The sequence below is a fragment of the Gouania willdenowi genome, chromosome 16 (assembly GCF_900634775.1).
Source record: "Gouania willdenowi chromosome 16, fGouWil2.1, whole genome shotgun sequence".
NCBI classification, from domain to species: Eukaryota; Metazoa; Chordata; class Actinopteri; order Blenniiformes; family Gobiesocidae; genus Gouania; species Gouania willdenowi.
The window spans coordinates 29,996,032-30,010,140 of record NC_041059.1 but is presented as its reverse complement, the minus strand read 5'-3'; the positions used below and the strand labels follow the sequence as shown (position 1 = coordinate 30,010,140).

At 36.7% G+C, this 14,109-nt stretch overlaps 1 protein-coding gene across 2 annotated transcripts; it reads right to left on the bottom strand.

The window, feature by feature from the left end:
- Positions 1 to 2,365: 2,365 nt before the first annotated feature.
- On the bottom strand, positions 2,366 to 13,906 carry sult2st3 (sulfotransferase family 2, cytosolic sulfotransferase 3). 2 transcript variants are annotated; one of them, XM_028471045.1, is made up of 6 exons: positions 13,686 to 13,906; positions 8,146 to 8,354; positions 7,928 to 8,054; positions 5,664 to 5,758; positions 3,031 to 3,211; positions 2,366 to 2,862 (listed from the first exon to the last, which is right to left on the bottom strand). In XM_028471045.1, the coding sequence occupies exons 1-6, from the start codon at positions 13,819 to 13,821 to the stop codon at positions 2,711 to 2,713; spliced, it is 900 nt and encodes a 299-aa protein (XP_028326846.1). In that variant the 5' UTR covers positions 13,822 to 13,906; the 3' UTR covers positions 2,366 to 2,710. The 2 variants fall into 2 exon arrangements, with proteins under 2 accessions (XP_028326846.1, XP_028326845.1); XM_028471044.1 differs by lacking the exon at positions 13,686 to 13,906 and adding an exon at positions 11,524 to 11,681.
- Positions 13,907 to 14,109: the final 203 nt, after the last annotated feature.

Sequence of the window (14,109 nt, the reverse complement as noted above, 5' to 3'; positions counted from 1 at the left end):
TTTTGGAATCAAATTTGGGTATAAAAAGGTGAATTCAGTTTGAAATTCCAATAACGTTTTTAGTTTAAAACAAGTTTTTGAAAGATTTCCAGGTGGTCTAATACAGTTGTTAAGCATTGTGTGTGTATGAATCTGCCATCACTCGATGACCCTGACAGGTGGATTAAAGACTGGTAATGATCTCTGCACAAACCAGACACCCAATAAACCAGTCCATAGCTGAGAAATGGAACCAGTGGCTATTTTTCCAATAACAATATTCATATCAGGATAAAGTCACTGACCACTTTGTGGAATCAGGAAATACAAAAAGGAGATAAAAGTTTATTTAAATTAAGTTGCAATACATTCAGACAGGATATGACTTTTCGTGTGACGGTTACCCTCACTGATATTTGGCTTTTACCAGTCATTCCATCATCTGTTCTTTTGCATTGCGATGTGCACGAGCTCATGGTTTACACGTGACCTTTCTGTAAATGAAGAGCCTCTGCCAAACTATTCTTAGAATTACTACTCAAGAGAATAAAGCACTGTAAACCCAAACGTTCAAAGTAATTAAATAGATTAAGTAGTTTATACTCAAAGTTAAAGAAAAAAATTCTACTAACTTAATTATGTCAAGTAGTGTAAAATGTTCTTTTTTGAATAAATGGAACTATATTTGTTTATAAGTAAGCATAACTTAAAAACACAACTTAAGTACAACTTAGAAAAAAGTACCAGTAATCACATGTTAGGAATGATAAAAGTCCTATTGTTTCAACTAGGGATTATTAAAGAAAAGAAACTTAATTCATATAGCACTTTAATTTTACTGTAATAAAAAAGTACAAGTAGCCAGTCTTCCAACCTTTAAAGTTCTGGAAGACTTCAAAAAAATTGAGGCAATCTTAATTTTTTTGAGTTCTGGTAACATATGTCTACAGTGAAGGTCAAACGTTTATGTTTTCATGTTCATTGCAACAAAAATAACACATTTCCCTAAATTATGAAATGTGTAGTTCAGTATGTAATATCAGGTTCACTGGCTGCCATTAAAAAGATGACCATTCCAACATATCAGCCACGCACTGTATTGTGGAATTGAGTCGAAGGTGAAAACCAACCAAATACAACTTTCTATAATGAGAGACACTAGAAATATATGGAATATTGATGAATTTAAGTACTGGAAAGAGCAGCAGTTAAAAAGAATGAGGATTGAGTTGCTGGCAAGCTAAAGGAGGATCTAACACCACGTTGCAGCCTGGGACCAGAAGTGGTGGATTATCCCTTTGAAGGTAAAGCAATTATTGGCTGCTGAAAATGAATATAAAATCCTGCTGGTTTAAGACAACCTTAAACTGCCCGATCCCCTTTTAGATATATTTTCACAGACGGGTGGGAGAAAGTTATAGAGCCTACTTATGGACCTCGTGTATGTAGGAGGAGTAACTAAAATAAATGCACACTCATCTAACACGCAGATCAAAGGACAACTACAAAGGCAAACATGCACATTTAACTGACTGACAGTTGATAGATTACAGATAGACTGAAACACGCAAATACTCAAGAGCTACAAGGTGTAGTTGTACTCAACATGTTTAACTATAAAAACATCAGAAACTGAACTTTAAAATGTTCTCAAGTCAGTTATCAACAATAACATCATCATACAATTACATACCTTTTTTTTTTTTTTTTTTTTTACATTTTGTGTTTCTGAGGGTATCATAATGAATGCAATATTAACATTGAATTACAGATAAAACTTGAAGTACCATTACAGCTGTGAACTTCTCCCATTTTCACTTTCTGAGTGACTGCAGTCCTTAATGGCACAATGTGCACCAGGCATGATGCACATTGTGCCATCATGCCTGGTGCCAACCCATAGCACCATGGGTTGTTGCTTGAAGAACCGAATCATAACATAACCTAACCGCTAGAGCGGACATGAGCTTGTCTGTTCATGGTCACATTTACAGACCTTGGAGTCGCTGTTAGCTTACCAATAAATGAGAAGAGATTCATTGCCTTTACAATAAATGCTGACTAGGCCACTGGGAGTGAGGCCCAAGGCCAAGGCAGGCTGACTTGATAATACTGTATCATGTTTTTCTGCAGTCAGTGCCTTCTCCTCGCTCTTCTCTCTCTTTTCTGTTTCAGATGTCGTGAAGCTGATGATGACAGTTCCTGATCTGTGGTTCACGGCTCAACTAGCCTGAGACACTCTGATGTTCTACCTCTCTATCCTGTTCTGTTGGTCCTTCTGTCCACTAACCCCAACCAGTCAAAGCAGATGGCTGCCACCTCTGAACCTGGTTCTAACAGAGATTTCTAGGAGTTTTTTTTCCCACTGTCACTAAATACTTGTTCATGTGGAGTAGTTGGGTTTTTTCTTTCTTATTATGAATTTTATATTTTGATAAGCGCATTGAGATGACTTAGTTGTAATTTGCGATTTACAAATAAAGTTGAATTGAATTGTTGCGCGAACTTTGACCAACTTAATCTCACAAATGTGTAGTTGAAATGTCGGATTGGTCTATAGTTCCTTTAGTAGAAACAGTCCAAATGTCTGAATGGGTTCAGGCTGCTGTACATCCTGTGGAATACTTTAGGTATCAGCATTTAAAAAGGACTATACGTACATTAGGAATGCAGGAAAAGATACTAAATATTTCAATCCTCCATTGCAAGCTATACACAATTCAGGCTTTCATTATTGTGACTCATTTTCATTTCCTCTGTGTTCCAGCTGATTCAGTTCATAAGGCAGAGAAAGGATTTCATCCCCCAGATCTTTGCAAATCACTGATGAGAACCGGGCCAGCTGCTCAGCACTAAAGTGGTTTTTCCAATCTCCAGATTTACCTGGAAAAAAAAAGAAATTGCAAAATCACCACAAAGGATGTGTGAATCAAAAGCTTCTAAATCTGGATCTTAGACAGTGATATGGACCAATGGGAGCTGACTGTGAAGCAATACTAGTTCCCTTTACAAGCTAAAAGCAAAACGGTGAGTCTCAGTCTGTCGTCTCACCTTTCCTGAGAAAAGAAGACTTGTCGTTGTCCATAAACTGCTTTGGGACCAGGCTGAAGTTGGACATAGTGTTGGCCTTCATGGCGTTGAAGGAACAGTGCTCTGCAATCTTCTGAATGGTTTCCTCACTCAGTCTACGACCCAGGAATGTAGAAATACGTCTAATAGCTGCAGGTAGGTCCTGTGGAGAGAAGCATTTATAACTGGGTGAAAAAAGTCCATGTGTCTTCTTTTTCTATAGGTCAGATGTTCAAGTGGATATTTAGACTAGCCCTAAAGAACATTTCTAATTTATCAAAGCCATTTTTTTTGCTAGTTTTAGTCTCCACATCAATTTTGTGAGCATTATTTGTAGTAATATTAGGACAAAACAAAAGGACTTAGCAGACTCTGATCTTTAAGAGTTTTCAGTTTCTAAGGAACTGAAAATTATTTTTGGTCCTTACAACACTGAACGACTGTTAGCAGTAGAACTGTTAGCAGTAGCAATGGTTCTCAACGAGGGTTGCCGCCACCTTCCCTTACAATATAGAATCATCCAGTAAGGTTTTTCTCTACCTTCTTCCTGGATCTTTTATTGAACAGCTCCGAGGACAGATGACACAAGTATTACTATTTCAATGTGGTTTATTCTAGTTACAATCACAATTAAAATACACACACCGGTGGCTAGCAGAAGAAGCCTATGTATCTCTAAGTCTGTGTGTCTCTGTCTATATTGATCTCTTTGTTAAAAAGTAAAAACACAAGCACAGTTATCTTCTAGGCTGGGCCCTTCTTCGTACAAAGAGTCCAATACAAACCTAAATTAGCCATATATCACAGAGCAGACCAACTCTGCTCCGTAACCTTGAGGTCATGTGAAAACATGCACAGTTGTGAGGATGTTCAAACCAAAGCAATAGTGTTAGGGCCCACAAGAGACAAACATTGAAAAATACAGAAATAAAAGAAATATCTCTCAGCCCTATATCTGAACATAAAACTATGCGTCCTTAATTGAACTGATAAAGGATCCATTTTGTCCTACATTTATGTGAAAATGTTCTGTAAAAAAATGTATTTTAGCAGAAATGAAAAAGAAACGTTACGTAATCATATTGCAGCGCTTTCCTGTGACCAAAGTAGTGACCACACACACACATGTGCACACACACATAGGCACACGCACACACGAGTGTATCAATAGAGCTGACTCATCACATTGGTTGAGATGCTTCTTTCTGCCTGAAATTACAGATCCAACAAGATAACTACACCTGGACACCAGGGCCTAGTTTCTCAAAAGGATTAATCCGGATAAAATTATCCAGATTTGGTCATACTTTTTTTTTTTTTTTACTATTCATGATCATGTAATCCATTTGACTTTTGAGCCGGTTTTTCAAAGCAACATTGGATTGGATCAATCTGATCTGGATAGAAGCTTTTCTGGATCACCAAATCTGGATAACCAGTGCTCATCTTTGTTTGATGAAAGACGCTACAAGGCTTTGGAGACCCAGACCAACCTCCTGCATTCTGCCAGAACCAGAATCAGATCAGAACCATCAAACAGGACGTGCAACAGTTAGACACTATTTCTGATTTGGAGTGTTTCATCATTGCATGCATCACTAAAAATAACCTAAAAACAACACAACACTATTTTTGACTGTGATGAATATACATCAATTAGTGACAGAATTAAATATATTATTTGTGATCAATATTGACAGCTGTTTAAGGGATTATTTTATGAGGCCAAACATTTTCTACTTTTCTGTAGGCCTATACTGAAAGGCTTAGTACGTTATAACCTAATTAATCACTGTTGTCTGACAGATTAAAACCTTATGAATAAATTGGATATCTTGTAGACTATACTGCATGATACAAATATAGTATCATTTGATACACTTTATAAAGTTTCATAACATTTTGCGCTTGAAATCAACGCTGAATACACCCTTCTGATGGGATCAGTTTAATCCAGATTTTTTGGAGCAAAGAAAAAGTCCTGAAAAACCAAAACTAAAGATTTGTTCCAGATCAAAAGCAAGATTGGATTACATGATCTAATCAGATTACTTAAACCGTTTTTTTTTTTTTTTGAAAACCCCATTTTCATGATTTCATCCAATCCGTTTTCCAGAATCCAAGCTGATAACTTTTGAAAAACTGGACCTAGGTCTCATACAGTACAGTGCCCATACCAAAGCAGTACTAAAGGAAAAAAGGCATCACAAATACAGAGTGGAGATATCTGTTGTGGTAACCTGAATTATCCGTTACAAACGGCTCCATATTTTTATCTAAGTTATTTGCAGGTGTTAGTGGTGGAGATTCACTGTATTTACAAGGCATACTGTATTTAAGTGAATGAGGAGTCATTTTAAAGTACTCTGAGGTCAGGCCAAGTGACCTCTTTGATGGAAATGAAAATATGTTGTCACGACTGTCAGGGACTCAGCTGGGGATAATCAGTAACATGGTGACGTTTTACACATTTGATCACCAATCAGAACAAATGTGTGGGGGGTCACGGGTGCATTGAATATCATACGATTGATAATCAATAATGATATTTATAGTCTTCAGCAGAAGCCACCGATGCAGTATTTCTGTACAAATGAAGAAATATCAACTCTCACCTGAACCATTTCCTCATAGGTGATGTACATGATTCTGTCCCCCAGCTTTGTGTGCCTCCAGCTCTTCACGTGATCCGTCCATTTCCCAAACATCACTAGAAGAAAACATTCAACCATCACACACACACATTAGTCACTGCTGTGTATCCTAGTGATGTAACGATTAATCGTAAGGCAGTTAAAAATCGATTCATAGGTACCACGGTTCACATCGATGCTCTGAAAATTGAATCGCAGTAATTTTTATTAAACAGCAGAGGGCGCTATATATTAATCCTTCCAGAAGCGGACGTGACGGGCGGAATCTGCTACTATTTTCTTTCTGGCCGCCATTTACTGTTAAACATGCTCATAAATGATTCTTTACTCCTTTAGCACCGGAAGAATATCTGTAATATTACGTGAATATCTGTAAAAGTCACGTTTTTCTATTAGCTCTGTCTGCTAGCATAGCTTCTCTTCTTCACTGGTGGAATAACTGCATGCCAACCGACCACTGGGTTACCAGCGCCCTCTGCTGGTCTAAACAAATATCTGACGTAAATACAGTAAAATGAGTGTTTTTTTTTTTTTTTTTAAAGTCCAATTGTTAAGTCACAAAATACATTTTCAGTTGCACTTTTAAAAAGAAAAAGAACTATTATGCAGTTTTGAATTGTTTACTATAGAACCAGAATTTAAATTAATAGGTTTCTTCTTCATTTGTATTATTCCTTTATGTATTTCATTCAAGATTTATTTTTAGTTAAATTAAATCATTTTGCATAGTTTATCAAGGGATTCTTTTGACAATGAAAAATAAAAGGAAAATAGTACAGTATTTTCCCCAAAAAAATAAAGGAATATTTTTCAGTCATTTGTCAACATTCCCATTTTGTAAAATAAATCGTGAGAAAATTGTATCGTGAACCCAGTATCGTGAATCGAATCGTATCGGGAGTTGAGTGAATCGTTACATCCCTACTGTATCCTGCCAAGAAACACACACAATCATATCTGATTAGAAACACATCTATGAATAACTGGTTTCTGATGTTCCCTCACACCCTCCAAAGGACACCGTTTCAATTACAAATTGGCAGCACTCACTCATGTTTTATATTAAAGTGTATTTTTATTTATTTTTTTTAATAATTTCCTTAAAATCTGAAGCAGCAGCAGGTATTGAGCGATAATTGGGTGGATGAAAAGTATTTTCTTTAAGATGTGAAAGGTCAAAATATGTTGATCAATGTGTGATGTGAATTCGTATACTGTTTGTTCTTTGGTTATTCTGTTTTAAAACCAAATCAAAATAACAAATAAAAGGTGTGGTTATTTTGTTTTACTGACTTAAAACCTAAACATGTAAATACAGACAAATCAAAAACCAGATAAGCGACGTTTTTCTGTTTTAATATTAAATCGTGTTCTGTTTGTGAGATATTTGGATATTTACGGGGAAACTAGCTTCACATTTTATTCTCACCACACAGAGGGGAATCACAGACGGGGGCAGACTTTTACTCTCTGAGAAAAAAAGAATCAATACATTAAAAAAAATAATTAAAAAGGATGTTACGAAAAGCATGCACATGATATATGATTAAAGAACCTGAGGTGGTGTAATGAATCTAATGGTGCTCCTCATTTTTTGTGATCAACTTTCGTGAGTTGACGGCTGTCGGTAGTGGCGGCTAGCGGTATCATAACGTGCAAAATAAATATTTTTACTGCCCTCAAGAAATCTGTGTAATTGTTTTTTGCAAAAGTGTCAAATGGTAGAAGTTCTAACATCTATTGTTCCTCACACCAGCCTCACAGTCGATAGTCAGTCACCAGTTTATTTGGATACTATTTGGACCGTAACACCACAAAACAAAACTTAAAACGTGAGCAGCTTTTTATGAGCTCAAACATCCACAGACTGCATGAAAACAGGAGCAGAAAACTGCTGAAATAAATCCAAAACAGATGTGGTCCATGACCTGTGAAGGGAAACCAAGTGCAGTGAACTTCAGTTCTGGTTCTGTTCACTCTGACAGAATGTGACGCGCTAAAGGTCCTGCTCTAATTTGCCCGTAAATATCCAAATATCTCACAAACAGAACAAGATTATTATTAAAACAAAAAAAAAAAACGCTGCTTATCTGGTTTTTGAAGTCTCTGTATTTCTGTTTTGGTTTTAAGTCAGTGAAACAAAAATAATGACATTGTTTCTTTGTTTCTTTGGTTTTTAAAACGGAATAACCAAAGGACGAACACGGATTGATGTGAAGTCTGACCTCTGCCCTCCAAGAATCTGTCAATGAACTCGTCAAAACTTCCTGGATCATCGAGGAATTCTGCCATCTGGTGGAAATAGTATGAAGATACCACCGCATCCAAGGGGTTCCTCATGACGTAGATAACCTACGACACAAACAGAGGGGGAAACAGGTTCATTACACTTTGTGTATTGTTTTATGTATTACATTTGTTCCTTTAATGCACAGAGTCTGACCTTGGCTCTGGAGGTGTGAAAGGAAGGTGGCATGATGTTATAGGTGAAATGTGTGACCAGTGCTCTTGGAGGCAGTAACTGGTTCACAACCAACTCTAGTCTTTTCTCCTCCAGCCAGGGGACGCGGTCCCAGTTAGGAATGGTATGGATTGGGGTCAAATCGCCCCCATTCAGCACCAGTGGGAGGATCTCTTGCATCCAGATTGTTCCTGCAGAATTTGTAAAGGATTAGAGATGGAGTCTTATTATCATTTATCCTCTCAAAGACTTAGTAGCAGTGCTTGTCCAGAATGTTTCCTGGAAGTTATGCTCATGATAAAGGTATCTAAGTGCATGTAAATATGACACCTCCATAAGATGATATTCAAAGGTTGAACAAGTCATTCAACTTTACTGAAATCAAAGTACAACTGATCACAAAAAAACATTGATTTCACCTATACAACTTACTACAGTCAATGAATCACTATAATGTTATGAGTACAGACAAGGAAAGTAAATCATGTTATTTATTAGGTTGGTATGTACTAAGAGTGTGTATTGCCTGGCATCTGGCGATACAATTCGTATCCCGATACGGTCACGATACAATACGATATATCCCGATAATAAAGTATAAGGTGATAATTGCAATTTTTTTTTAATGTATGACTTAAGAAACAACTAATCTGTAAATGTGTACACCTTCATGAGAACATTATGTATGAAATATATTTTATTGGCATATTTTACGCTCAAAACATTGGCTTTAACATGCCATTTGCCAACAACTGAAAATAAAAAAATAATATACAATCTGCCTGTGGTTTTTAAACCAACTCTGGCTTTAATGCAACTTAACTAAGGTATATGTCTAGAAGTTTGTTGTTCTAGGCTAGAACAACAAATAAATGCAGAAAGTTAGTACTTTCTTTTTAGATTTTATTGAAAAACCACAAGCTGGTCAACATGCCCAGGTTTCAGCGCACTTCTTTGTGCAGTTACAATGTCTCCTACGGTGGAAAAGTATTTCCTGTTTAACTAAAGGAAAGAAAGAAAATTAATTAAAAAAAATCGATATGGATGCATTTTGAATCATTATGTCAAAAAGTCTGCGGTGTGCCTTTGAATTGTGTGGCTATTCATACGGAAACATATGAATAGACTACAGGTCTATTAATATGCAGCGTCCCTGGTTGGCCAGTTTAGGACAAGTGATACGTAGGTGCACCACGTGACTTAAAGTTATGTCAGTTTTATTTTAGCTCGTATTTATTTTTAGCTACCCCGCTAACCCTTTTATTTTAGCCCTAACCCTAACCCAGGAAATACCCTAAAATTATTATTTTTTCTGTATATGTATTTTTAAAGGTGGAATTTGCCATGTTAAAGGGGACATATCATGGTTTTAAATCCTTCCTTTTTACATATAAATCATACAGTTGTGGTCTATATAAAGCGGAACTGCAATGCTTGGGTCTGAATTCCTCATTATTATAGCTCCACAGGCCCCTTTTCTACCCTTTTTCTGATGTGCTTCTGAGAGCAACTCGTTTTGGTGTTTGGTGGTCTCTTTAAATGCAAATGAGACACTCCATACCCCGCCCCCTCTTCAGGTGACACTCGGTTCAACTCCACCCTGCTCGGCCATTTTTGTAGTTTGATAGAAGAGATACGGCTATGTAGCGGCGCATAAACTTTTTATTCAGAGGTTATTTACAAAATGTCAACAACAGAAGACTTGTCCATCCAGCCTTACATGTTCGAGCCAGAGTCTGACCCGGCGGAGTGAGATGAAAATGAAGATGATGAACCTGCAGAACCCTAACAAGTGAGCTAACACAAGCACCGAGCTAACGCTAGCGCCAAGCTAACGTCACGAAATGCATTTTAATACAGTCTTTTCGGAGACAAAAACGGCAAAATGAAATGACTAATGAAAACTTTAAACTTAAATTAAACCACGTAGGCCATATCATCAAGGATCTAAAACGAGCACACAGCGCTAACATATGAAGACGGTGCAACTGCTAATGCTAACAAAACAATGACAGGGACGTCTTATCATCACACTTTTTAGCGTTATTTACAGCTTACTGAAGTGCTCTGTTTGTCGTCTCCAAAGATAGAAGGAATTGAACCCTCAATCAGACAAAGTCTTTGGCAAATCCTTCTTTATACTGGCGGAGGTTGCAGAAGCAGTCATCCTTGAAGTGCTTAGCGCACACAAAAATGACCTTACCCACAGATGTGGATAGATTTCTGTGAAAAATAAAACTCAACCAGGCACTTTGAAAAGGTTCTGATGCTGGGAGACGGTGTAATGAAGCGTGTGGGTTACTACATCCAACAACTGAACATTTTGACTTATCCTCTCCTAACTTCTGCATCCTTGAGCTTGGACTATAAAATAAAAGCGAGAAATAAAAATGGCGGATTGCTCGAAGTGTTGGACCTGGAGTTGATGTCCTAATTTGGCAGTTCCGCTGCAAACACTGACGTTATTGTTCAAAAAACAAAATAGAGAATAGAAAAATCGAAACAGATTAAAAAATATGAGCAAAACAGAATATAAAGATATCTACGGAGCACCTGAAGAGACTAATTTGATTTTTTTCTGTACTTCTAAGCACTCTAAATATACAACAAAATGCATTTAAGAGCTAAAAAAGTGGATTTAGCATGATATGTCCCCTTTAAATATGTTACAATGAAAAAAAAATATGACAAAAGTGGAATTTGAACCAACGGCAGCGAAAGGAAGAATTCTTGGCCTTCCTGACACAGTGAAAACATTACACTTCTGTAGAAAAGGTACGGAAAACGTACCCATAGTCCCATGGCTATTGTTACGTATCAATAGACACTTCCATCATAATATTCTTTATTCATTATGCACATTGTTAGCACTCAGTGATGAAAATAATAAACACTAGTTATTTAAGCACATGTGCTGTTTTCATTGATTTCGTTATATACCAAAATCCATTTAAATTGGAAAAACTGTCAAATATTGTTATGAGATTAATTAATTAATGTGTGTGTGTGTGTGTGTGTGTGTGCGTGTATGTGTGTGTGTGTGTGTGTGTGTGTAAATCTGTCTGCATGCCTCTCGCCCAGAGCCACACATTTCGTGTATTTCCTACATGTTGAAACATGCAAATGACTAAATGACTTTAAATAGTTTGAACACAAACCTTAATCCTTAATATGAATGAATGAAAACAGTATAATTCAACAATAAGACTAAAAGCAGCGTGACAAACGCGCCTTTACCTTCATATTAACGTGTTAATAATAATAACAATAATAATAATAATGTCAGGATCAATCACAGCTTATCACTAAGTCCACATGATGAGCGGTGTTTGGTAGAATAATAAAGCCTTATGTCCTGACCTGACTTCGGGTAGGTAACAGCGATAACATCGTCGTCTCTAAAGCAGAAGCTGAGGGCGAACCGTACACTGAGAGAGGAGTGGGTCTCCAGGGGCAGCAGCAGCGTCTCAAGCCGCATGTACTTATCTGAGCTCGGCTCCATGTTTCATTGTTTCCGCCCAAAGGCTGGTTGTGTGTACCTGAACGAATGCTTGGCTAATGCGTTCACAGGCGTAAAGAAAAAAGTTACACACATGGTAGGTGTGTACAACAGGTCTGAAATTAAATATTTCTGTTCCCAAAGCTTTTTTATTTTTTTTAAATTATTTCCATTTTTAGTTCTTAACGTGTTATCATTATTTACGACAAAAATAAATAAATAACCAGTTTCTGTCGGTCTGAAAATCACATTGTGTGTGGTACCGTGAACGCAGCAAGGGAGAGCTACTTCCTCGGCGCGTGGCACTTACAGGTAAACGTTACGTCACGCGCGTGATTAAATAGTTTTTATTCGCATCATCTGGTCTGCTTCTTTTAAAGAAAAGCTTACATTTCGTCTTTTATAATGTCATTATATATATTGTAGAAAACGTTTCTACAATTATTATTATTATTATTATTATTATTATTATTATTATTATTATTATTATTCACCGCTATCATTCAGGCTGTACAATAAAACATCTCTAGTCGTACTGTCTCTAAATATGTAAATATCGCTCCTTGTCCCCGCCAATAAATAAATATGTATAATCTGGATTTATATATATAAACAAATTAACTGGTTTACAGTCTAATCTGGTCTGCAATAACATAATGCTGCTCAGTTCTCACAGAGCAACACTTAATATAGTATCAACACATTCAGAGTAAACCAAAGCATCCTATTTAAATAGCAGTTAGTTTGTATATTTCCCAAACAGGGCGTTGTACTGTATGTTTGCATGACTCACAATGACTCAGAGGTATCAAACATGTGGCCTGCAGGCTGGTTGGGTTTGTTGGAGGGTCCAGTTTGGCCAGTGCAAAGTGTCATAGTTGCAGAACAACTTATTGCACTAAATAATTTGCCAATGAATAAACAGATAAATAAATAAATAAAAATAAATAAAAAAAATTATTGCACTAAATATATTAAAGTTATCAGAAGTTTAGTTAGGTTAGGAGCAGATTACAAATATTTCAGAAGCTTTTGTGTTCATTGTCATTAGTAATGTATCATTATACTGTATATATGATGATAAAGTATATATGATGCTATAGTAATAGCTATCATCACAGACACTTAGATTAAATTAAAAAAAACAACTAAACAAACATCACAACTACAAGGCCATGTATACACTATCCTATAAGTCTCATCCTTTCAACAAAAAAGTATCTAAACCTAAACCCAGAGGTGTAAAGAGTACTGACATACGCAAATAGAAGTACTGTTAATTGATTGAAATTGTACTGAATTACAAGTACAAGTAAGTCATACATAAAACACTCAAGTGCAAGTAAAAGTAGCTCAATTAGATAATACTCAACGTTAACGTTAATAGTTACTTTCAGCCCCCGTGTTTATTTTTGGTAACAAATCTTGCCATGGTTCCCTTACATACAGTAAACATCTATGTATGAACTTAAAAAGGAAGAGTTCAATCTTGTACTATTGGAACTTCATTTATTTTCCACAAAGGCATCTGAATAAAATAAAAGGTTTATCAAAATGTACAAATCTTTTTTGAAAATATAATAACACCAATTACTTCAATTCAAAAAAAAAAAAAAAAATCTCAGGCTCTAAGTATATAGTTACATTTATGAACTCTAAAACTGAGAAAATAACCAGCATTCAATGCTGTTTTTGCACCGTACATTACGTTTAATCTGGTTGGTCAACTATCATGTGATGCATGTGATTGTTGTCTGGTTATTTCATTTTTTGTAGTTTCACAATGTCCGTTTATCATTTTAAAATAAAAAGTAATAATTGACTTAGTCACGGTTGGGTGTGGATATGTAACAAATTACTTTACTTATTCTAAAACATACTTAAGTACAAGTAAAATTAATTACTCAAAAAAGGACAAGTACCCATAAAAGCAACTCAACGTGAGCACTTGTAATCCGTTACTTTCACCTCTGCCTAAACCACACTGATTGCCCTCCAAAATGAAATACCAAGTATACTGTACCTGATTTGGGGTAAGTGACAGCAAACACGTCTGTGTCGTGCACATGGAGGTTGTGAGCGTAGTCTAGGCTCTGTGTGCTGTGGGCCTCTGAGGGCAGCATCAGGCCCTGGTAATGAACGTACTTGGAAGCAGCCATGAGAAGCCTTCGGTGGCTATTTGAGGAGTCGCAGGTCGTTCTTCTTCAGTTGCAGCCCGTCCTGACTGGTGTGCTCTCACTGGCAGGGCCGAGACACTTCTTCGCTGGTCATGTTTCTGAATGGAAGCTTTGTTCTCCTATTTTCTCATTCATAGGCTGGAGGTTGGACACCTGATGACCTGGTTTGGATCAGCGCTTTGCAGGAATCTAATATAGACTCCAGCAACTTGTGTTCCTCTGCATAACTCTCTTAGTTAAAGACTCGTGGTCTGCTGGAGGACAAGGCTC

Coding starts and splice junctions, on each gene's coding strand:
- sult2st3 (XM_028471044.1), bottom strand. CDS start 11,665: ATGGAGCCGAGCTCAGATAAGTACATGCGGCTTGAGACGCTGCTGCTG. Junction 5,759..7,927: donor CAGATTCTTGGAGGGCAGAG/GTCAGACTTCAC, acceptor GTTTTCTTCTAG/TGATGTTTGGGAAATGGACG. Junction 3,212..5,663: donor CCTATGAGGAAATGGTTCAG/GTGAGAGTTGAT, acceptor TTCTCTCCACAG/GACCTACCTGCAGCTATTAG.